Below are 24,422 nucleotides of genomic sequence, written 5' to 3' on the forward strand. Positions count from 1 at the left end.
GCAATCAGCAGAAAACCCCTTTCCCTGTGGGAATTTCCACCATCTGGCCAGTTTACTGCCATCAATAAAAACTCAGGAGTAGAGGCAGTTAACATTTCAAAAAGCAATACTTACAATTGCTTCTCAAACATGTATGCCTTCTGATCACACATGAGGCTTTTATTACTTAAGGAGCTGAGAATCCTATAATTGCCCTCTTTGTTTGAAAGAATGTAAGAATCTAAGAAGAGTCCTGCTGGGTTAGGCCAAGGACCCTTGTAGTCCAGCTTCCTGTACCACTCAGTGGCCTACCAGATGCCTCAGGGAGCACACAAGTAAAGGGCTTAGTACTCTTTGATAGTGGCTGCCTTCAGCTGAGAACAGAACTCTGTAGAGCTGCTTCTCCAGAGGTCAGAAAGAGAGCGCACAAAATGTGATAGGAAGGAAGTTACTCAGTGTACACACATCCTACAATCACCACGTAAGAAGAGAGCCTACTGGGTCAGATCAAAATATCCATTATGTTGTCCTATTTGTTTCCCACAGTAGCCAGACAGATGCCTCTGGGGAGCTTACATTTGCCACAGATATCCTAAAGGTGGATGCACTGATTGTGTTATTGTGGCTCTGGGGTCTCTCTTGCTGCAGTGTCTGGGGGAAGGGGAGAATCTCCATCCTGCTGTCCAGGGTTTCAGATAGAGGGCATTTTGCCTTGGAAATGCTGCCAAAGATTGAATGCAGAACCTTTCACAACAAAAGCAGTAGCATTGACATGTAACTATGATGCCTTACGTTTTTAAGGCACCTCAGTTCACACACTCAGTTCACATCCTACAAGCTGTACTTGTGAATTGCATAAAAGAAGTATGCAACAAGGAAGTGTAGAGAGTAGATCATGAATATGCACCAGGGGCAGGGAAAAGAAGATGAACTGCCTCTGAACCTATAGCTTCCTTATACCTAGAGTTGGGAGAAAATGGTTTTATTTTTTTTCATGGATTTAGGTGTTTTTCAAACTTAGAAGTGCAGAAAGTGGTTTCACATGTTTTGTTCAAAATTTACATTATAGTTATTGTAATCACCTTAAAAGTGTACTAGGGAGGTAATATATGGTACGATATCAGCAGATGCAGCCACAGTCATTACCCATTCATTTCTCCATTAAATAATAAAATGAAAACCAAGTAAAACCATTTTAATTTTTTTTGCAGATTTTAAGTTGTGTGTGTGTTTTTACAAAAATGAGAAGTGCAGAAAGAATGTTATTTTTTCAAACTTAGAAGTGCAGAAAGTGGTGTTACATGTTTTTTTTTCAAAATTTACATTTTTGTAAATATGTTTTTATCTTGTTTTTAAATTATGTTTTTAATTAATGTTTTTAACCATTGTTGTAAGCCGCCTTGGGTCCATGCGGGAAGTAAGGCAGGATATTAATATTATTATTATTATTATTATTATTATTATTATTATTATTATTATTATTATTATTATTATTAATAATAATAATAATAATAATAATAATAATAATGTTTTCTCCCATATCTACTTAATAGCCATTGAATAAAACTAGCAGTGGCCTCACCCTTCTTGGTGAATTTACTTACTCCCATTCTTTATATATTTTTTATTTTTTTAGAGTAGAAGAAAGGCAAATAGAACACAACCTAACAATAATAAAAAACAACAGAAAACTAACAAAACTACTAAGCTACAAAATATAATACAAAACTAGAAAACTTAACACAACACTCAACACAAAATTTTAAAAGACTTCCACATATCTACTACAAACATATATAATATCTGCTTTTATATTATTTATTGCAATAAGATTTAACCTTAGGTCTATCTCTTCTCTTCAATCTCCAGACCCACAGGTATTTAATTCATTATTGTCTAAATTCTGCAGAAAGACCATAAATGACTTCTACTCAGTCAATATTAAATCTATTGTTCTTTCTCTTATTAAAGATGTCAACTTTGCCACCCTGCTAACTCCAGCATCTTGACTAACCAGTCTTCTACTGTAGGTATACTGGAGCACTTCCATTTCTGTGCAAATAGTAGTCTTACCACTGCTATCATGTACAAAAATAAAGTGCTGTGTTTTCTTTCCAACTGATTGTTCATCAGACCCAATGAAAAGTCTTTAGAGCTTTCTGAATCAGAATGAATTTGTTTCCAATTTTTTTTTTTGCTAACACAAGTCCACTACATAGGGCAGTCACCCGTCGCCTTTGTTCTTGTACAGCGTGACAGTGTTTGCATCCCTCGTGTCCTGTGGTACTCCACCTTCTCTCCAGCAGAGACAGAGGATTTCATGCAGCTCAGTGATGGTGATCTCTTTGCAGCACTTTAGAACTTCAGCAGGGATGCTGCCTTTTCCAGATGCCTTGCCAGAGGCAAGGGAGTCCAGGGCCACGTGAAGTTCTTCTAGGGTTGGTTCACTGTCAAGCTCCTCCAACACAGGCAGACATTCAATGTTGTTCAGTGCTTCTTCGGTTACTACAATTTCTCTGGAGCATAGCTCAGAACAGTGCTGCACCCAGCATTTCATCTGCTGTGCCTGATCGTAGATGACCTCACCTGTGGCAGACTTCAGAGGGGTACTTCTGTGTTGAAACTAGGGCCTGCTTGATACCATCATACATCCCCTTTATGTCACCTGTATCAGCTGCTGTCTGTATCTGGGAGCAGAGCTGGAGCCAGTAGTAATTAGCATATCTCCTGGCAATCTGCTGGACTTTGCTGCGAACAGCTCAGAGGACCTGCAGGTTGCGCTCACTGGGACAGGCTTTGTATGCTGCTTGAACTCTCCTCTTTTCCTCAATGACTCGTGGGAGTGAGCTTCAAACCAGTCTGCCGCCTTGTTGGTCTTCTTGCCGAACACGGACAAGGTGGTGTTGTAAACAGCATTCTTGAAATATTCCCATCTGTTGGATGCATTTGTGTCGGCCAGACCAGGAAGAGCACTTGTGCAAATTCCTCCACTTCTTCCTGATCCCGAGTCTTGCTGGAGTCAATGCGAGGTCTTCCTTTTTTGTGTGATACAGTCTCTTTGTTTGCAGTTTCATTCTGCTGCATGCCAGTGAATGGTGAGTGTCTCAGTCAGCACCCTGATAACTGCATGTGATCTTGATGCTGGGAAGGCTGGAGCATCTGGTGAGAATCAGGTCAAGCTGGTGCCAGTGCTTTGATTGTGGGTGTCTCCAGAAGATTCTATGTTGGGGCTTCGTGTTGAAGAACGTGTTGCTGTTGCAGAGACTGTGATGACAGCAAAACTCTAGCAGGCATTGGCCATTTTCGTTCATCTTCCTACTGCCGAACTGACCTAAGCAAGTGGTCCATGAACTGTGATCAGCACCAACTCTAGCACTGAAGTTGCTGAGTATGAACAGTGGCTCTTTTCCAGAGATTTTCTTGATAGCGTGGCCAGGTTGTCATAGAATTTGTCTTTAGCTTCTGCTGGAGACAACAGAGTTGGTGCATATGCACTGATAAGAGTGACCTGTCCTGCTGGTGAGTGAAGCTGCAGGAACAAAATTCTTTCACTTCCCGCAGTAAGTGGGGTGATGAATCCCAGCAGGGTATTACTGACCGCAAAGCTGACACCATGTTCATTTAGTGGTTTTCCCTAAATGTCTCATTTAGTGGTTTTCCCTGCCAGAAGAATGAGAAATTTCTCTCCTTGACAGATCCTGAATCTGGCAACCTTGTCTCTTGAAGGGCGACGATGTCCATCTGCAGTCTACTCAGCTCAATGACAGCTGTTTTGCGTGTGTTGTCTATTTCTTGCAGGTCGTCAGAAAAGCCGGGTGGCATTGTCCTAACATTCCAGGTGCCCAGCTTTAGGGCAGGAGTTTTCTTCTTTTTGTTGCACGGTGCAGGGTTTTTGATCTGCTTGTCGGTTTTCACCCTAAACCCTATGCACCCCGTGAGGTTAATGAACCATGGTGGGGCAGCACCTTACTGGCTTGGGACTGCCCAGCTTAAGGGTGGGCGGTAGCTGCCCAATGAGAAATGATGACCTCTCCCACCATCAGAAGCAGCCCCTGGCATCATGCTGAGTCTACACCAATCGAGCAAAAGACTTATCACCAGTAAACTGCTGCTTCCCATGTTGTGCAGAAGCTGTATGGCAAAGTTGTAGTGTCCTCTCCAGTGTACGAGGCCTGGGTAAAGTAGATATGGAGGATAGACTGTTACCCATGCAGCAAATCCCTCCACGTCACTGAAATGGTCCAATGGAAAGGCAGAAGCCAATATGGTTGGTTCCACTGGCGAGCATGACTGTATACAGCTGCGAACTGCCTTAGGAACTCCAGATCCGGATTTTGCCTTGAGGTTGACTCCTGAAGCCTTTTCCATAACTGGATATGACTACAAGGCAGTGGAGGTTTGAGATCAGAGTTTTCCTTCTCTCAGATGAGCTGCCTTCCCAGGCTAATGAATCCCATCTACCCGGTGGCTGTTTAGTCACCTCTTATGACAAGTACTGCCAAACTGAGGGCCCATTCTTATCACCCTGGCCCCCACGGGGTGGCATGCCTAACAAGGCATGCCTAGCATAGTGATTATTGAACTCTACATTAACCTTCTCCAACTTTGGAAAAATCCAGCAGGGTTTGACTTAAATCATAATAGGAGCACTTTCTGAGTCACCAAGTCACCCCTTCACAATGTGATAGGACTCAAGATGAGTCTGCCCCCTTTTTAAAAAGCCCACCCTGACTTCGCAGAAATAAATGGGGCTGCTGCCAGGCAGTGTGCATGCTTTGGGGTTCTCCCCCACTGTCTGACCACTCCAATGCCTTGCAGCAGCATGGAACACACCCACACCTTCCCTTCTCTTCCCCATAATCTTTCACCAGCCACAATGAAGAAAACACCCCCACTCCATAGGCTTTAGGCATGTCTCAGTGTTTCCTTTAAACATTCTCCTGTTGTCCCCCCCTCCACCCCTCCACCCCACATGTCAGGGAGCAGTGTGAAATGTGCCCACCTGACCCCTTCCTTTCCATGTGCCACACAAATGCAACTGGAAAACCCGCAGGAGGACAACAGGAAACTAATGCATGCCACAACACCATCCCAGCTGCGCTAACCCCCCCCTCCCCAGCATGGCAAGGCGGGAGGAAGAGGGACAATCAATCCAGGTGGCTGGGGGGAGAGCAACATGCTACTCAGACACACAGTGCCTGGCAGCCAGTTTCTTTCCAAGCACGTTTCCAGAAGACAGGCCAAAGTAAGTGCCTATCCATCCAGGCATCCTAGAAACGTTCCATTAACGTGCACATTTAATCCCTTTGGATTTTTCCTCCAGAAATTGGTCCAATCCCATTTTAAAGGCATCTATGCCATCACCATATCCTGTGGCAATGCATCTTACAGACCAACCACATGCTGAGTAAAGGAATGTTTTCTTTTGTCTGTCCTAACTCTTCCAACACTCAATTTTAGTGGATGACCCCTGGTTCTGGTGTTACGTGAGTGTCTAAAGAGCATCTCTCTATCCATTCTATCCTTTCCGGGCATAATTTTGTATGTCTCAATCATGTCCCCCCTCAGGCACCTCTTTTCTAGGCTGAGGAGGCTCAAACGCCGTAGCCTTTCCTCATAAGGAAGGTGCCCCAGCCCTATAATCATTTTAGTCGCTCTCTTTTGCACCTTTTCCATTTCCACTATGTCCTTTTTGAGATGTGGCGATGCAATACTCCAGGTGTGACCTTACCATCAATTTGTACAACGGCATTATAATATCAGCCTTTTTGTTCTCAATACCTTTTCTAATGATCCCAAGTATTGAATTGGCCACTGCTGCTGCACATTGGGTCGACACTTTCATTGAGCTGTCCACCACCAGCCGAAGATCTCTCTCCTGATCTGTCACAGACAGCTCAGAACCCATCAGCCTATGTGTGAAGTTTTTATTCTTTGCCCCAATTTGCTTGACGCTTACTTATATTGAAGCGCATCTGCCATTTTGCTGCCCATTCTGCTAGTCTGGAGAGATCCTTCTGGCACTCCTCACAATCACTTCTGGTCTTCACTACTCAGAAAAGTTTGGTGTCATCTGCAAACTTAGCCACCTCATTGCTCAACCCTGTCTCCAGGTCATTTATGTAGTGGTTGAAGAGCACCGGTCCCAGGACAGATCCTTGGGACACACCACTTTTCACCTCTCTGCATTGTGAAGATTGCCCATTGACACCCACTCTCTGCTTCCTGGACCTCAACCAGTTCCTATTTCAGGAGAGGACCTGCCCTCTAATTCCCTAACTGTGGACTTTTTTCAGTAGCCTTTTCGAACACCTTCTGAAAGTCCAGATATATACATTGGGCTTCCTTCAACCACAAGCACTGAGTAGTGCAGAGGGCAGTTAACCCCACCTTGAACAGTGGCAGATAATGACAAGGAGGTATTTAGGCCCACCATCACAGAGCAGGCTGGCAGCACCAGGAGGTGCTCCACATACCCCCCCCCCACTTCCTGATTGCAGCTGGAATTGGCCGACCTAGTTCTGTAGTGATGGATCCATCTGTCACCCAAAGGATGTGACTTTGCAGCAGCAGGGCATTAGTGATTTGACTTCCTTTCAAGTGGGGGAGAGCCAGAATGACAAGAGCTAGGCTGTCCCTCCTTGTGGCATGAAGTGTGCGGGTTCAGGGTAAGTAGGTGTGTAGGAACATCTCGCTGGTTTTCAACCCACCCAGTGCAGCAAGGTCAACAGATGAACCAGTACCACTGTCTTGATGCCTGACCGACTTGAAAACTGGCTTTAAGAACTGGAAGCCCCTTGAGGAAGAAGGATAATGGATATGAAAGTGAGTCCCTAGGAGAAAATCTGTTAAAAAAGAAACTGAATTGATTAATTCATTGGTACAGTGACTGTTTCTGACAAACTATTTGTCTGAGCAAAGCAGGATGCAGATGTAGACAATAAAAACCACATTTCTGTTTCTGAAGGTAAGGTGGGAGGGGGCAGGACAGGCCAGTGGAAGCCCACAGATAACCCAGGCGAGATGCGCAACCCCAACGAAAACAGGAGCACAGGCAGCAGGCTCCATTCAGGGAGGTAGGCTGGAGACAAACAGTGCTGTAGCAGAGACCTCAGGCCACTTTGCCACCAGCAAGTTATCAGCGAGTTTTGGGACTCTCATGATCCACTCCAAACCCTGGTGGGCCCAGGACAAGCGGGGCAGACACAGTAGTGTACATTATTGTGGGTGCATACTGGGCATCAGCTCCAGGTCCACTTTATAGAAGGAAGGAGAAGTGCCAGCTTCAAGGGAATAACTCTTCCCATTCAAACACAGCATCACTATCTTTTGCTGACCACAGATGGGAGAAAACACTAACTGGCAGGAAGTTACAGGAAAGTGTCAGAGCTCTTTCCTGTAGACAGGCTGGAAGGACAGACTGGAAAGGAAGATTTATGAGAGCTGATGGAGACAGGCTGCACATCGCTTTTAGAGCATCCAGTGTTTCATGCCACCTGGTTTCAGGAAGAAATGAGTGTTCTGTTCTCCCTTTCAAGATGGGGGACCAAAGTACCCATTATCCAGGTGTTCAATGACAACCTGCCCTCAGCATCTCAAGCAAGCAGCATTCAGGCAGTTAAAAATGAAACACATGACTCAGAGCTTCCTGGCGAGCATGTGTTGTATCTCTCAGAGATACACCTCTGGAGTGAATGAAATGGTCTACAGGTCATGTCTCGTTATCAGCTGGGGTTCCATTCCAGAACCTCTAGTATATAAAAAAAAATCTGCGGATAAAAGAACAGTGGAAAAATAGATTTAAAGACCCAAAGGCCTCCCTTGCTGGTCTTGGTGGACTCTGTAGACCACTATTGATCACTTTGATTAGCAAGCACGCAGAACTACTGGAGTTCCAAGACCACCTTCTTACTGGGAACATGTCTTTCTCTTGATCGAAGATCTGTGCAGTCACAGGTAGTGGAAGCTGTGGGTCCAACATGGTAGCCATATACAGGTAGTCGTCAAACATGAGTAGCTTCTCCCCTGGACCCTGTAGTGCAGTCATCAAACTGGGAAAACTCCAAACCGGAATGCTGCCAACGTGGGCCTCCATGCTCTTGAGAGTGGCCACTACCTGCACCAGATAGATGGGTTGCAGACTGCACAGTTCCTGATAGATTCTGATCGCCAAGCGCAACACCATGGTCACCTTGGACTGCATGGCCTGGATGGCCTCTAGAAAGGATTGCAGAACTAGGCTCAGTTCTTTCAGCTACACATACTCCCTGGGGGAAGGTAACAAGTTGGAATGGCTCACTTTGTCCAGCACCAACTTCAGCCACTCTTCCTCCAGAGCCAGGGACGAATTGATATGGTGAAGGGCGTTGTCCCAGCTGGTGATCTATGGAATGCTCACATGTCGGGGAGAAAACAAATAGAGTTCCATCTGGACTCTTCTACTCTTGACCATGCCCTCCTATTATCCTTTCTCGCAGAGAAATATTTAGTTCACCATAAGGGTAAATTATTTGTGGCCTTTATTGACCTACATGGAGCTTCTGACTCCATTAACAGGGATATTTTATGGAGCAAATTAGCTTCATGGGGGATTGCCCCCCGACTGCTATTCCTAATCCGAAGACTTCATTCTTTCAATTTCTTTCAGGTCCATACAAATAGATCTGGATCCCTTTTGGACAGAATTTCAGTTACCAAAGGGGTTCGTCAGGGTTGTATTTTAGCCCCTCTCCTATTTAATTTATTTTTGGCTGACTTATGTTCCTGGTTGCCCCACAGTGATCGATTTGCTCCTGTCCTTAATGGTGTCCCCCTCATTTTACTTTATGCTGATGATGCTGTTTTGCTATCTGTGTCTAGACCAGGTTTGTGTCGCTTTTGATGAAGTTCCAAGCTTACTGCCTCTCAAATGATCTGGTAATTAATAAGGAGAAGACCAAAATTTTGGTCTTCTCCAAGTCTTGGGCACCGGTCCAGTGGAAATTTGGCAATGATTTCTACCAACAAGTAAAATCCTTTAAGTATCTTGGGATTACTTTTCATCATTGCCTTAATTGGTCCCTTCATAGGAAATTGGCCATTTCCTCAGCAACACTGCATCTTAATGCCATAGCTCGTTTCCACTTTAATTGTGGAAACCAATATATCCCTGCAGCCCTCCAGATATTCCAAGCAAAAGCTCTTAGCCAACTCCTGTATGGAGTTCCTATTTGGATCGAGGCCACGAATAAAGAACTGGATAGGTAGCGTCTACCTTTTTTTAGACATATATTGGGTGTGCCAAATCTTATTAGGTTATTGACCACAGCCTTGGAACTTGGGATTCATCTCCCTTCTACCATGGTGTGGTCTTTAGCCTTTAAATATTGGCTGCGCCTCCATCTAAACTCTCAGCCCGATTCTCTTCTTTATTATCTTCTTAATGACTCTTATACTTCTCCCTGGTTCAGACTTTTTGAAGTTAAACTCCAATATTTGGATATCACGCTAGAATCTCTTGCTGATACTGATATTAACCAGGCTCATTCCATCATTAAGTCCAGACTTTTTGAGGTTGAATCCCAGTTTTTCTCCAATATTAATCCTACCTGTTCCCTCCATTATTTTGGCCTTTTACCATCTTTTGGCCGTATTTCTAATTATTTCATGAAACTAATCAATCCAAGTATGAGGCGAGCTTTTATGCTTGCCAGATTCAATATTTTCCTCTCTGCAGTTCTTGAGGGGAGATTTCACAATGTGCCGTTTGATAGCAGGTTTTGTAAATTTTGTTCTTTGGAACCTGATACGCTGGTCCATATTTTGTGTTACTGCCCTGCTCTTCGAACAATGCGCAGTACATTTTTAGACCCAATTTTGTCTGTCCTCTCTGGTTTATCCGATGATTTCTTGCGTTCTCTCCTGGAAGATACCTCTGTGGCCATCACTGATTTAGTTGCTGATTATTTGCTAGTTGTTATAAGGAAACTATCTTCATGTGTCCCATTAACTTAAATTTTTGTGCTGTGGATAGAACCCTGATGTATAGTTTGTGTCTCTTGTGTCCATTATAAACTATTTTAATGCCAATAAAGGTCCTTGCAAATTGAATGCTCACATTGGCCCTGAAGCTCCTCTCAAATGTGCCTTTGAACATGGTGCTGGTGTGAAGCAGATTACACAGTTTGGACATCTTTGCCAGGGCAGTCTGGATCTTGACCTCTTTCAGGTCTTCTCTGACACATGATTGTGTGTGAAGCATGACAGCCTCTTCAAGGGGATGCTTGGGTCTGTCAATTTCATCAGCTGCATGAAGCAAGGAATCATGTCCTTCTCCAAATCATACCAGAAGTCTGCGCTGTCCATGCTGGCACCCTTCTCCTCTTTGGGAAGCTCCATCCCACTAATCCTCCTGGATGATTCGCCAGTCCAGGGAATTGTGTTCACAAATGCTCAAACCATGTTGGCCATGTTGTATGTCACCATGTAGCACACCTTCTCCTTTATCTTGAAAGAGGTGCACACTTGATCAAAGACCTGTAGATGTTCTTACCGGAATGCTTCATCACAAATAACTGGCAAGAAAGTAGTCTGGTCTTCAGTTCAAAGATCACAATCACATGTGCCATCACCCCGAGGAAGCTGTGGAATCTTTGGTTTGTCCAAATGTTAAGAGTCAGAGACACATCACCAGCCTAGGCCAGAAGACTTCAGCCCTAGCCACTGAGTACAGTTTATCTATTTCACTGCCAGCCATTTTCAGGTTGATGTCTCTACAACAAGGGTCGAGCACCTAGCAGAAGTTTTGAAATTCTGGCCTCTCCACAAAAAAACAGAGGGAGGACTCATCTGATGACAAGTTCATGAACAGCAGACCTCAGAATTCTCTTCTGCTTCAGGTTGTTAGCCATGTAAGTGCAACTTGTGCTCTCATCAGCACTCCCTGCAGGAGAAGACATGAAATTGATCACTGGGTGAAAGATGGCATGTTGGTGACAGCACAGCTGGAAGACTGTGTACGTGCAGAACATTCAAACTCCTTCACCTTGGTAGGATGACGGGCCTTGAGGTGTCTGAAGAGGTTGGAAGTGGTGAACAATTTCTCGCTGATGGTGGTCTGGCAGAAAACACACTGAGCAGAGGTATGGGCATTGTCCAGTCTGTGAAAGTTGATGAAGCCAAAAGACATAAGTCATTGTTGTCATCATCCCCCCTAGAAGAACTCATGGCAGCAAAACAAGCAGTAGATAGTACACAGAAGCAATCTACTCTGTCTGTCTGGCCTGGAAAGTGGGGGCTGAGGGGTGGTGAATGGAATGCACTGTGGCCAAAGATGGGCTCTGCTCACCTAGCCTGGTGGGTGAGAACAACAGATCTGCAAGAGTGCTTGATTAGCTGCACTTGTCCTGCTAGGAAAAGGACAGATGCTCATCCTTCAGCCAGTGGATGCAGAGAAGGACCAGTGGAGGCACCTCACTATCTGGGTTCTGTGTAAAACCCAGGTAAAATTGTTAGTTTGCAGAAGGCACAGCAGGTGGGTGAGTCACTGAGTCATCGAAAATACGCATTTTTGCAACTTGAGTTGAAGTCACTGAATCGAGTTCCCAACTGTGATCTTAGCTTTGTTGTACCTTAAGTACCCAAGCTAACCAAACCTCAATCTACTGGAATCAGAAGGACGTGGATTGAGGTTTGGTTAGCTTGGGTACTTAAGGTACAACAAAGCTAAGATCTGTTTCTCAGTAATATCCATTCTTTCATCCATACTAAGCAACATGTCACACACACTACTTCCCTTACCACATGCAAATATATATGCATATATATGCAGGGCCTTTTCGGTGGTGGCACCTGCACTATGGAATTCCCTTTGAATTGAGAGGAGCTTCCTCATTACTAGTGTTCTGGCGGGGCCTGAAGACTTTTTTATTCAGGAAAGCCTGCTTTTCATCTGCCCAGCCTTGGGTTTTTCATAGCAACACCACTTAATCCAGTCCTAGAAGTTTGGTAATGGTATATTAAGATATATTAAAGAGTGCAAAATTGGGAGGTGAGTGCATAGTCAGATAGTTATACAAAAAATTTCCTTATTCACCCAGATATTTCATTCACATCTCATTTCATACTGGTTGAGTGACCAAAATGAAGTCTCTACCTGGGTCCCCGTAATAACCATCAGTGATGAAATGGGCACCTTATATATGAAAGTTTGAATTGTGTCTGCATGTGGTGCCCACATGTAGATTTGAGATGAACAGACAATGGACACCTACCTCCAGCGGGAACATTATTCCTTTTCCTTCCTCTTTCCTCAGCATGTCCCTCTACTGTTCTCTTCCAGAAACAAGAGAAGACCGGACCAAGCGACTCTTCCGACACTACACTGTGGGCTCCTATGACAACTTTGCTTCTCACAGGTACGGTCAGGTTTCTGTCTTCTGTAATTCTTTTACTGACTCTTCTCTTTTTGGACAGAGAAAGTTCTGTGATGCAATAACTGCATACTTTTGCTGCTAAAGTGGTACAAAACCTGCGTCAAGGATTGTAAGAATCTGTGGTACAGCTGAAAACTTTCATTTCTTGCTGAATACCTAAGAGAGTGTTTTAAAAAGTCAGATTGTGCTTTAAAAATCCCACATTTATTTATGTATTTAGCTTATGGCATATAATACTTGGACTTGTATATCAGTTAGACTAGATCAAATGTCAATGTCCAGTTCATGCAGCCATTCAAGGACAGAGTTACCTTCAAAGAAAAAGTCAGACCATGGGCCAGTATACGCCCTCAGTTTGCAGTCAGACACAATGTGGTACATGATTTGGTGGGCGAACCCGCAATCACACTTGAGGGGTAGATACTAGCCCCCATTGAGTCCTGACAAACACCATGTAGGGTACGGATCCTATTCAAAGTTTTCCAGTGCTGGCGAGGTAAGTCAAAACCTGGCACCTTAAGTGTAGGATTGTCTATATACCTGTTTCTGGGCGTTCGACTGCCCATTCAGCTTTCCATTGGACATTGATGTTAAAATTGTTGTGCAGATGTTGTGCGAATGCCAGAGAAGACTCCCTGGATATGAGCCTACTGATTGATAGATGAGGAAGATCGGCATGCACTAGTAAAAGCGGGTTGGTGACTTTTCTGTATTCTTTCACTACAGCCTCTTGTCTCCGTAGGGCTGTTGGTGTTATGTGGCTCAAAACGGGGAGCCAACAGATAGGAGTGGGTCTTATACAGCTGCTTATGATCCTCATGGTTTCATTTAATCTGACATCAATCTTGCTAGTATGACTGCTATTGAGTCATACTGGAGCATAGTATTCTGCTGCGGAGTAGATCATTCCTAATGCAGATGTTCTGAGAGTGATGACTGAAGCTCCCCATCTCGTTCCTGTTAATTTCTGGAGTATGTTTTTCCTGGTATTGAATTTTGCGACCATGTTCTCGAGGTATGGCTTATAAGAGAGAGTTCGGGCCAAAGTTACTCCAAGATATTTTGAGTGGGGATTGTAAGGGAGTAGGCTGTTATTTAGATAGACTTTTGGGGCTGCATCAGCTAGTTTATTATTAAGGTGGAAGTATGTAGTCACTGTTTTGCTGATACTGGGCATTAACCTCCAGTCAGCAAAATATTTTCCCAGAATCTTAAGGACTTCTGAGAGGAGGGCATCCAACACCTCCATGTCTTTTCTCTGCACTGCTAGAGCCAGGTCATCGACATATCCAAATTTACATCCCCATGTTATTGGCAAGTCTGAGATGCACAGGTTAAATAGTGTGGGTGCCATTACAGAACCTTGTGGGAGGCCATTGCTTAGCCTTCTTACCTTGCTTGCATTGTCCCCCATTATGATCTGGAAAGATCTGTCACTTAGCATATTGTTGACTAATCGATACAGTTTTTTACAGAGGATGATGTGACACAGTTTATATAGTAGTCCCTCCCTCCACATGGTGTCATATGTTGCAGTTAGGTCAATAAATACAACTGTGGTTTTTAAACCTCGTTGAAAGCCAGCCTCAATGTAGCTTGTCAAGCTCAGCACCTGGTCAACTTAGCAACAATTTTGTTGAAAGCCAGCTTGTTCTACAGGGAAGTGTTCATCTATTATAGGGCCAATTCTGTTTATGATCAGTTTCTCCAAAAGTTTGTAACATGAGCTTAGAAGGGCAATTGGGTGATAGCTGTCTACTCTGTCTTGCGGTTTACCAGGTTTCAGAACTGATATTACTTTAGCTTTATTAAATTCCGGTGGTAGATGTCCACTAGAAAGTATTTCCGAGAAGAATTTGCCAAGCCATTTCCTTGTGTGTCTCCCAGAATGTATGAAAAACTCAAGACGGATGTCATCAAAGCCAGGGGCTTTGCCACACTTCAGACTGCAGATAGCTGCATTGATGTTTTCCATTGAAAATGGCTGGGAGAATTCGGGATGCGATTGGGGCTACCGCCGGAAAGCTGGAAGGGCTCTCTTGATGGTGGTAGAGTGCTCTTTCCCCCTTGGGGCTTTGGAAATGGATTTTGGAAAAATCCCACAGATACAGTGAAACAGAAGGCATTTAACATTTGCACTGATCTTTGTGTAATCCCAATGAATTTCTTAAAAATTCTCTGTTGTTTTCCAACAAAATCTGAGCTCAGTGTTTGAAAATGATAGTGGAAGTTGCACCAGTATAAACAGAATGTGCCCAAAGAAGTGTCAGGGAAAGGGATTCCTAGGAGAAGGTCAACTGGTTTTAAGGCAGCTGAGGGGAAGGGGGGCTGCTGTGGGCTGAGGAGTCGCACTCCTGCTCCATCTACAGAATTTTAACCATTACTATACCAATTTTATGAAAAATTTTCAAAATGCTTTTGAGACATGATTGTACCTTTAGTACCTGCCTTTCTTTCCTGTTTTATTTCCCTTTTCTTTTGAATATTGAAGAAACTAGTTTGTTAACACTGCATTAAATAAAACTACATTTATTAAAACTACCTTTATTAAAAAGGTAGCACTGTGATGTTCAGTGCTGTCCTAGGAGGGTTCCCCCCCCCCCTAGACAATATTGCTCTGCCTGGTCTTTGTACATTGGAATGTGGAAACTCATACAATCTATCAAGGTTTTGTCCCTGTTCAGTTGCTGGTCTATTAAAGGTAAAGTGGAAAGCAGAAGATGTGTGCAGGCTAACCATTAGGCACTAGTCCCTTTGGTCATGCTATCTACTTTACCCTTTACCTGACAAGACAAATGTTTTATAAACAGAGCTGTTATCTCCTTAGCTAGTTATAGTTATAGTTGGCAACCTTCAGTCTCGAAAGACTATGGTATCGTGCTCTGAAAGGTGGTTCTGGAACAGCGTCTAGTGTGGCTGAAAAGGCCGATTCGGGAGTGACAATCCCTTCCACACTGGGAGCAAGTGCAGTCTGTCCCTGGCCTGTCTCCCTGGCTATGGGCGTTCCTTCTTTGCCTCTTAGCCTCAGACTGTTGGCCAAGTGTCTCTTCAAACTGGGAAAGGCCATGTTGCACAGCCTGCCTCCAAGCGGGCCGCTCAGAGGCCAGGGTTTCCCACTTGTTGAGGTCCAATCCTAAGGCCTTCAGATCCCTCTTGCAGATCTCCTTAGCAAGGACTTGCATACTGGAATTGTCATGCTGTGATTGGCTGCCAAATATAGTCAGTATCCTATGCTCTGTCATGGAGAGGTAGGTGGAACAGGAGGGTGTGGGAGATTAAATTCCTGGTTGTTGTTGGTTTTTTTGCCTTCCCCATTGTTCTATATACACCAGGATTGTTGTTGTTATAGCATTTTTATGGCAATAGGAGCAGCAACATCAACTGAATAGGGTCAGGATATGATGATTGCCAACTCCCTCTTGTCCTGTTCACATCCCTCTGATGTCCTCTCCTGATCTCCTTCCTGCTTTGGCCTCTCTGTCAGCAGAGTTACACCAGCATTTGAACTTTTTCCAAGTTACATAGGTGCGGCATGTTTCTAGCATTGCACTGGTGCCTGTGGCATGTTTGTTAGTGGGTGGGCTTCTTGGCTGAAGATGCTGTCCTGGTGGTGGCATATATGGAGATATACTGATTTATGTTGAGGGTAGGATTTGACTGTTAATCTCCTGATAGATATCAAGATATTTGTAGTTTCCCATTGCTCCCGTTTCGTGTTTCCTTGTAAAATCAATAAATTGTTTCAGGAAATCATTATCAACATCCTCCCTTTGTCCTGCTGATCTGTACTAGATTCTGACCAAAACAATATGCCTATTTCTTTTTTCATTACTTTTACCCAGATGCCTTCTACAGGACCATCTTGTCTATTCTGTTGGTTCTCTGTGCAGGTGCACACATTTTTGATACATAGTGCTAATCCCCTTTGCTTCTATCACATGTGCTCTTTTTGAATCTGTTCTTTTTGAATCTGTACTTTGTGACAATCCATTCCTACATTCTTATCATGAGAGCCATCTCACCTGGTTTTGATTATATCTGGGAAGTTGGACTTATGTTAACATGGGGGGGCCATATCCGCAGATCCTGTATACATGGATTCAGTTATCTGTGGATCGAGTCCCCCCCCCCCCGTGCACCCTCTATGAATGCAAGGGGAGTTCAACTCCCCTTGCCTCCAGAGGGATTTTGAGCTCAGTAGAGGTTGACAATGTCCATCCCCAGCTTCTGCCTGGCTTAGATTGAGCTTTAGCACTCAAAACACATGACTTCTGGTTTCTCTGTGAAATTGGAAATGATGTTTTTAATGTCTTATAAGGAATTAGGAGGCCCAGAAAAACCTGAATGGCTTCCCCAAAATTCTTAATGCTTTATAAGGCATTAAAAATGTCATTTTCAGTTTCTCCATGAAATTGGAAGTCACGTATTTCAGTTGCCGAGCTCAATCTGAGCCTGGCAGAGGCTAAGAATGGACATATTCGGCCTATGCTGGCTCAGAAGCCCCTCCGGTCCATGGGATGGGGGTTTGACCATATCCACAGTTTCAGCTATCTGTCGGGGATTCCAAAACAGAACTCCCACAGATAAGGGGGCACACCTGTACTAGAATTTTAAACTTACTTTGTTATTTCCCTTACTCCTTGCTGTAGTATGTATGCAATGTAAGTCATGGAAATTATTATCTGGTGAACCACCTGCTGTTCCCTGGTGGAGGCGGGGGCATCCTCACCACTGGGATTGTCATTCGCTGCTGCTGGAGGCAGGGCCAACGAAAAGATGGGTGGAGCTCCACAAGCACAGGGATCCAGTACCCAGAGTGTCCCTGCCTCGCTGGAGGTCGGTCATCTCCTTTGGAGCTCCCCCTTAGTGCTTTCAAAGCGAAAGGAAAATGGTTCTCTTCAGCCTGTCTCGACTCCCCTCCTCAGCAAGGTCAGGTTAGCTGAGTTTGGGAGAGAAAGGAGCATTTTTGCCTGACAGATGCAGCTGAGGCCCAGCTCTCTTCACTGCAGAAACATTAACTGCTGCTTTTTTCACCATTTCTCCCACTGTGAGGGAAGTTGCTGCTTGGGTGGCAGCGCCTGGTCTGCGCTTCTCTGAGGTGGCAGCAGGTTTGGGGGTCAGCGGCAGGCCCCTTGATCCACCTAGCACTATTGGAGTGTTTGGGGGTGATCAGGCAGGACTCTCCCTGAGCACCCAGAGCCTGCCCAACACTCACAAGCATCAGGTCTTCTTTTACCTCAGCGGGCGCCATTTTTTACCTCAGCTGTTGGGGCTGGAAGTGCCTGGTCCACGCCTCTCTGAGGTGGCAGCAGGTTGAGAAACAGAGCCAGATCCCTCAATCAAGGCACTATTGCAATGACAGGGGCAGTTGGGCAGGACTCTCCATCAGCATGCCCAGAGCCGTCCCAGCACTCACAAACATCAGCTCTGTTTTTTACCTCAGCAGGCGCCATTTTGTATCTCAGCTGTTTGGGCTGACGGTGCCTGGTCCGTGCCTCTCTGAGGTGGCGGCAGGTTTGAGGAACAGAGGCGCACCTGTCAATCAAGGCACTATCGCAGTGTTGGGGCAGTCGGGCAAGACTCTCCATCAGCGTGCCCAGAGCCTTCCCAGCGCTCACAAGCACCAGCTCTGTTTTTTACCTCAGCAGGTGCCATTTTGTATCTCAGCGGGCAACATTTTCCTCACATGCAGTGAGGAACCTAGTGAGGGGTTTGTGTTCCCCTCTTTTTGCCCAGCCTCTGTTTTCCCCTCATAAATGGTCCAGTGAACAGCCAGATGGTTATTCTTTGGTTGTTCAAGAGTCTGCTCTCTCTCCCTAAACACTGAAGGACCAAGGCTGGAAGAGGGAAGCAACTTCAGACATGGAACAGCCCTGTCCCTTCCAGCTCTCCCTCACAATATTCAGGCCAGTTTGATTCCCCAGATTCAGAGTTGCCCATTCCACAGTAAGGGACCCCCCCCCAAAATGGTGAGGATGTGGAGTGTTCAGAAGCTCACACCAATGGAAAAAACTTCTTTCCAGAGGGAGTTTTTTCCAGGATGTTTGATAAGGTTATTAGGCCATAGAGCCTTAAAGCCTCAGAATGAGAGCCAGTGCTGCAACTCTTTCTCCAGAAAGTCTCTTTCCTCAGGGTCCACTGAGGACAGCGGGGATGCCTTTTTCCAGAAGCCATCCTAAAATGATGGCGAATGAGTGGTCCTCCTCACTGCATGGCTAGTGAGACACCAAACTCATGAGTACCTTTTTCCTCTCTTTACTCTCTAAGGGAATCTTAGATAAATTCGAGGTACCACTAGTGAATGGATGCACCTGTTGCAGCACTGTCTTCTCAGGCTGTGATCCCTTCAGATGGGGAACATGGCCCTTGTGTCCCATGCAACAAGTGCATTGAGGCATAGCTGAAGAGAGCTTTCTAGACCAGTGTTTCTCAAACTGTGGTTCGGGACCCACTAGGTGGGTTGTGAGACAATTTCAGGTGGGTTCCCATTCATTTCAATATTTTATTTTTAATATATTAGACTTGATACTACCATGATATGTGACTGCATTTGGGGATATTCTTTTAACAATGATAGTAAAGGAAACTTACTCCTGGGTAAGTGGGTAGGATTACAGTCTAGGATAGTTAAAAATTTTCCTGCTTGATGATGTCACTTCTGGTCATGACATCACTTCTGGTGGGTCCTGATAGATTCTCATTCTGTCCTGGTGGGTCCCTGTGCTAAATTTGTGAGAACCACTGTTCTAGACTATTTCGTTTGATCTCAGAGCCTCAGCAGCCAATTCGTTTTTCTCCAGAGCCCCCAAAATTTGTTTCTGGGAGGAGGAGGAAGAACACCTTATCCAAACCAATCAAGACACTTTGGAAAAGGTATCCTTGCTGTCTGCTTTCTCAGCTGATTTGTTCTAGAGCTACCAGTGTGGTGGTCATATGAAATTTGTGGCTGTGCAATCTCAAAATTGATTACTGGGGACTTTGTTCTCCAGATCTAGGTTATTTGGCAAGCATTGGTCCTTGTTCTCATTGAAACAAGGACAAACACAGAGCACTTACCACAGATTCCAAGACAGGGAAGACTAAAGCCAACCAGAGCTTTCACCCCTTTAATCTTGAAAGAAGGAACAGAGAGACGTCCAAATTCAACCCTAAGTGACACAGATCTGGGAACTTCCATGGAAAGTTCCAGCATTCCCATTTTTCCAGGGCAGGGAATGAAGCTAGAGACAGGTTGGTATGATGCCACGCCCAGGGGTTTCTCACCTAAGGTGCAGGCTAGGCTTCAGCATTATGTGGGAACCTGGGTACAATATTGGATGCATGGTTCCTGGAGAGACGTCTCCAAAAACTATTCCTTGGAATTTGTAAGGAAACCAAGGGACAAGTTCTGGCAGATCTCCAAATCAAGGGATGCAAATGAACATGCAGCTATTCTAGAAGCCATATACCATCTACCTCATATTGGGGCAATAGAGGCAGTTCCCTCTGCTGAGAGAGGTGCCAGGTTTACTTGGTGCTCTTTCCAGTACTGAAGCAGAATGGAGAGATGCATGGAATCCTAGATCTAAGGTGGTTGAACTGTTTTTGTAAAATCACAGGAGGTATCTGAGGTCTCCTACAAATCCTTGCACTTTCAGTACCTTGCCTTTCCCTTTGGGTTAATGACTTCCCCAAGGGGGTTCACAAAAGTGTTAGTGGTACTATTGGCACATCTCAGGCAGAGGGAATCTTTTCCCTCACCTGGATGTTTCTTTTCCCTCACCTGGATGACTTTTAAATAAAGGTGTCGTCCAGGGAGCAAGCAAAGGTCTAACATGCACCGGATGGTGCTCTGCTTGTAAACTCATGGTTTTGTGATAATCCAGTCAGATCATTGGTTCCCTTCCAGATACTAGAACACCTGGGAGTATTTTTCAATACCCACATTTTCCATGCTTTTTTTGTCAACAGAGATGACAGAGGATCACAGACACAATTCTCCAGATTTTCAGTCAAGTAGGCAGATATCATGATGCTGGTCCACCTGCTATGAATGTTGGTTCTGTCACCAGCTGGTCAACTAGACCCAATTCCACACCAGAACTCTTCAGGAGTGTCTCTAGTCCCACTCAAGAAGTTAGAGAGGAGATGCTACTTCCACACTCTGATTCCACCATCCCTGAAGAGGGATTTGCAGTGGTGGATGTACAATGGACAGCTGTCCAAGGGGTGAGCCTTCAGGACTGGCAACAAGTAATCGGCCCCTCCTAACCGAGGAGTTAAGTCAGATAGAGGTTAAAAGAGAAGATGTTTCAGACCTCATTGATAAATTAAAGATCAATAAGTCACCGGGCCCTGATGGCATACACCCAAGGGTTATTAAGGAATTGAAGAATGAAGTTGCAGATCTCTTGACTAAGGTATGCAACTTGTCCCTCAAAACGGCCACGGTGCCAGAAGATTGGAGGATAGCAAATGTCACGCCTATTTTTAAAAAGGGAAAGAGGGGGGACCCGGGAAACTATAGGCCGGTCAGCCTAACATCCATACCGGGTAAGATGGTGGAATGCCTCATCAAAGATAGGATCTCAAAACACATAGACGAACAGGCCTTGCTGAGGGAGAGTCAGCATGGCTTCTGTAAGGGTAAGTCTTGCCTCACGAACCTTATAGAATTCTTTGAAAAAGTCAACAGGCATGTGGATGCGGGAGAACCCGTGGACATTATATATCTGGACTTTCAGAAGGCGTTTGACACGGTCCCTCACCAAAGGCTACTGAAAAAACTCCACAGTCAGGGAATTAGAGGACAGGTCCTCTCGTGGATTGAGAACTGGTTGGAGGCCAGGAAGCAGAGAGTGGGTGTCAATGGGCAATTTTCACAATGGAGAGAGGTGAAAAGCGGTGTGCCCCAAGGATCTGTCCTGGGACCGGTGCTTTTCAACCTCTTCATAAATGACCTGGAGACAGGGTTGAGCAGTGAAGTGGCTAAGTTTGCAGACGACACCAAACTTTTCCGAGTGGTAAAGACCAGAAGTGATTGTGAGGAGCTCCAGAAGGATCTCTCCAGACTGGCAGAATGGGCAGCAAAATGGCAGATGCGCTTCAATGTCAGTAAGTGTAAAGTCATGCACATTGGGGCAAAAAATCAAAACTTTAGATATAGGCTGATGGGTTCTGAGCTGTCTGTGACAGATCAGGAGAGAGATCTTGGGGTGGTGGTGGACAGGTCGATGAAAGTGTCGACCCAATGTGCGGCGGCAGTGAAGAAGGCCAATTCTATGCTTGGGATCATTAGGAAGGTTATTGAGAACAAAACGGCTAATATTATAATGCCGTTGTACAAATCGATGGTAAGGCCACACCTGGAGTATTGTGTCCAGTTCTGGTCGCCGCATCTCAAAAAAGACATAGTGGAAATGGAAAAGGTGCAAAAGAGAGCGACTAAGCTGATTACGGGGCTGGGGCACCTTCCTTATGAGGAAAGGCTACGGCGTTTGGGCCTCTTCAGCCTAGAAAAGAGACGCTTGAGGGGGGACATGATTGAGACATACAAAATTATGCAGGGGATGGACAGAGTGGATAGGGAGATGCTCTTTACACTCTCACATAATACCAGAACCAGGGGACATCCACTAAAATTGAGTGTTGGGCGGGTTAGGACAGACAAAAGAAAATATTTCTTTACTCAGCGCGTGGTCGGTCTGTGGAACTCCTTGCCACAGGATGTGGTGCTGGCGTCTAGCCTAGACGCCTTTAAAAGGGGATTGGACGAGTTTCTGGAGGAAAAATCCATTATGGGGTACAAGCCATGATGTGTATGCGCAACCTCCTGATTTTAGGAATGGGTTAAGTCAGAATGCCAGATGTAGGGGAGAGCACCAGGACGAGGTAGGTAGCGCTCAAAGGTAGCGTTCTCTGAAGTGCTACCTGTTCCACGCGCAGGGCCAGCTAGGCAGGCGGAGATCAGGGGTCTCAATGCGTGGATGAGACGGTGGTGTAGGGAGGAGGGGTTTAGATTTGTTAGGCACTGGGGAACGTTTTGGGACAAGCGGGGCCTGTACAAGAGGGACGGGCTCCATTTGAACCAGAATGGAACCAGACTGCTGGCGCATAACATTAAAAAGGTGGCAGAGCAGCTTTTAAACTGATCCCTGGGGGAAGGCCGACAGGAGCCGAGGGGCATCCGGTTCGGGACTCCTCATCCCTATGGGATGAGGATGGGGAAGTTAGAGAACAACAAGACAAAGGCAGGGTAGGAGAAGAAATTGGGAAAGGTAGGGTGATGGGATGTGATAGACGGTTTGGCACAATGAGAGGATGCGGGGACAAAGGAGCGAATAAGCAGCCCATCCTGGGGCATTCCGTGTATAAATGCTTTTATGCGAATGCCCGAAGTCTACGAGCAAAGGTGGGAGAACTGGAATGTCTGGTGACAAGGGAAAATATTGACATAGTGGGCATAACGGAAACCTGGTGGAATGCGGAAAATCAGTGGGATACCGCAATCCCGGGCTATAAACTCTACAGGAGGGACAGGCAGGGGCGTGTTGGAGGTGGGGTGGCCCTTTATGTTAAGGAAGGGATAGAATCCAGCAAAGTAGAGATTGAAGGTGGGTCCGACTCCACCGTAGAATCTCTGTGGGTTAAATTACCAGGCTTGTGCAGCAATGTAATACTGGGGGCGCGCTATCGTCCTCCAGACCAGAAATCTGATGGGGACCTTGAAATGAGGAAACAGATCAGGGAGGTGACAAGGAAGGACAGGGTTGTAATCATGGGGGACTTCAATTATCCTCATATTGACTGGGTCAATTTGTGTTCTGGTCACGATAAGGAAACCGGATTTCTTGACGTGCTAAATGACTGTGGCTTAGATCAGCTAGTCAAGGAGCCCACCAGAGGACAGGTGACTCTGGATTTAATTTTGTGCGGTACGCAGGACCTGGTTAGAGATGTAAACGTTACTGAGCCATTGGGGAACAGTGATCATGCTGCGATCCGTTTTGACGTGCACGTTGGGGGAAGAATACCAGGCAAATCTCTAACAAAAACCCTTGACTTCCGACGGGCGGACTTCCCTCAAATGAGGAGGCTGGTTAGAAGGAGGTTGAAAGGGAGGGTAAAAAGAGTCCAGTCTCTCCAGAGTGCATGGAGGCTGCTTAAAACAACAGTAATAGAGGCCCAGCAGAGGTGTATACCGCAAAGAAAGAAGGGTTCCACTAAATCCAGGAGAGTGCCCGCATGGCTAACCAGCCAAGTTAGAGAGGCTGTGAAGGGCAAGGAAGCTTCCTTCCGTAAATGGAAGTCTTGCCCTAATGAAGAGAATAAAAAGGAACATAAACTGTGGCAAAAGAAATGTAAGAAGGTGATAGGGGAGGCCAAGCGAGACTATGAGGAACGCATGGCCAGCAACATTAAGGGGAATAATAAAAGCTTCTTCAAATATGTTAGAAGCAGGAAACCCGCCAGAGAAGCGGTTGGCCCTCTGGATGGTGAGGGAGGGAAAGGGGAGATAAAAGGAGACTTAGAGATGGCAGAGAAATTAAATGAGTTCTTTGCATCTGTCTTCACGGCAGAAGACCTCGGGCAGATACCGCTGCCCGAACGGCCCCTCCTAACCGAGGAGTTAAGTCAGATAGAGGTTAAAAGAGAAGATGTTTCAGACCTCATTGATAAATTAAAGATCAATAAGTCACCGGGCCCTGATGGCATACACCCAAGGGTTATTAAGGAATTGAAGAATGAAGTTGCAGATCTCTTGACTAAGGTATGCAACTTGTCCCTCAAAACGGCCACGGTACCAGAAGATTGGAGGATAGCAAATGTCACGCCTATTTTTAAAAAGGGAAAGAGGGGGGACCCGGGAAACTATAGGCCGGTCAGCCTAACATCCATACCGGGTAAGATGGTGGAATGCCTCATCAAAGATAGGATCTCAAAACACATAGATGAACAGGCCTTGCTGAGGGAGAGTCAGCATGGCTTCTGTAAGGGTAAGTCTTGCCTCACAAACCTTATAGAATTCTTTGAAAAGGTCAACAGGCATGT

The 24,422-nt window shown here is 45.4% G+C and overlaps 1 protein-coding gene across 3 annotated transcripts in view; it reads left to right on the top strand.

The window, feature by feature from the left end:
* SHANK3 (SH3 and multiple ankyrin repeat domains 3) overlaps positions 1-24,422 on the top strand; it is a 297,280-nt gene that overhangs the window by 177,746 nt on the left and 95,112 nt on the right. For all 3 annotated transcript variants that reach the window (XM_066634645.1, XM_066634644.1, XM_066634647.1), the window contains exon 13: positions 12,299-12,374. In XM_066634645.1, the coding sequence (XP_066490742.1) occupies positions 12,299-12,374 (76 nt within the window). The remainder of the gene's footprint in view (positions 1-12,298; positions 12,375-24,422) is intronic.

Source organism: Tiliqua scincoides, chromosome 7, assembly GCF_035046505.1.
Source record: "Tiliqua scincoides isolate rTilSci1 chromosome 7, rTilSci1.hap2, whole genome shotgun sequence".
NCBI classification, from domain to species: Eukaryota; Metazoa; Chordata; class Lepidosauria; order Squamata; family Scincidae; genus Tiliqua; species Tiliqua scincoides.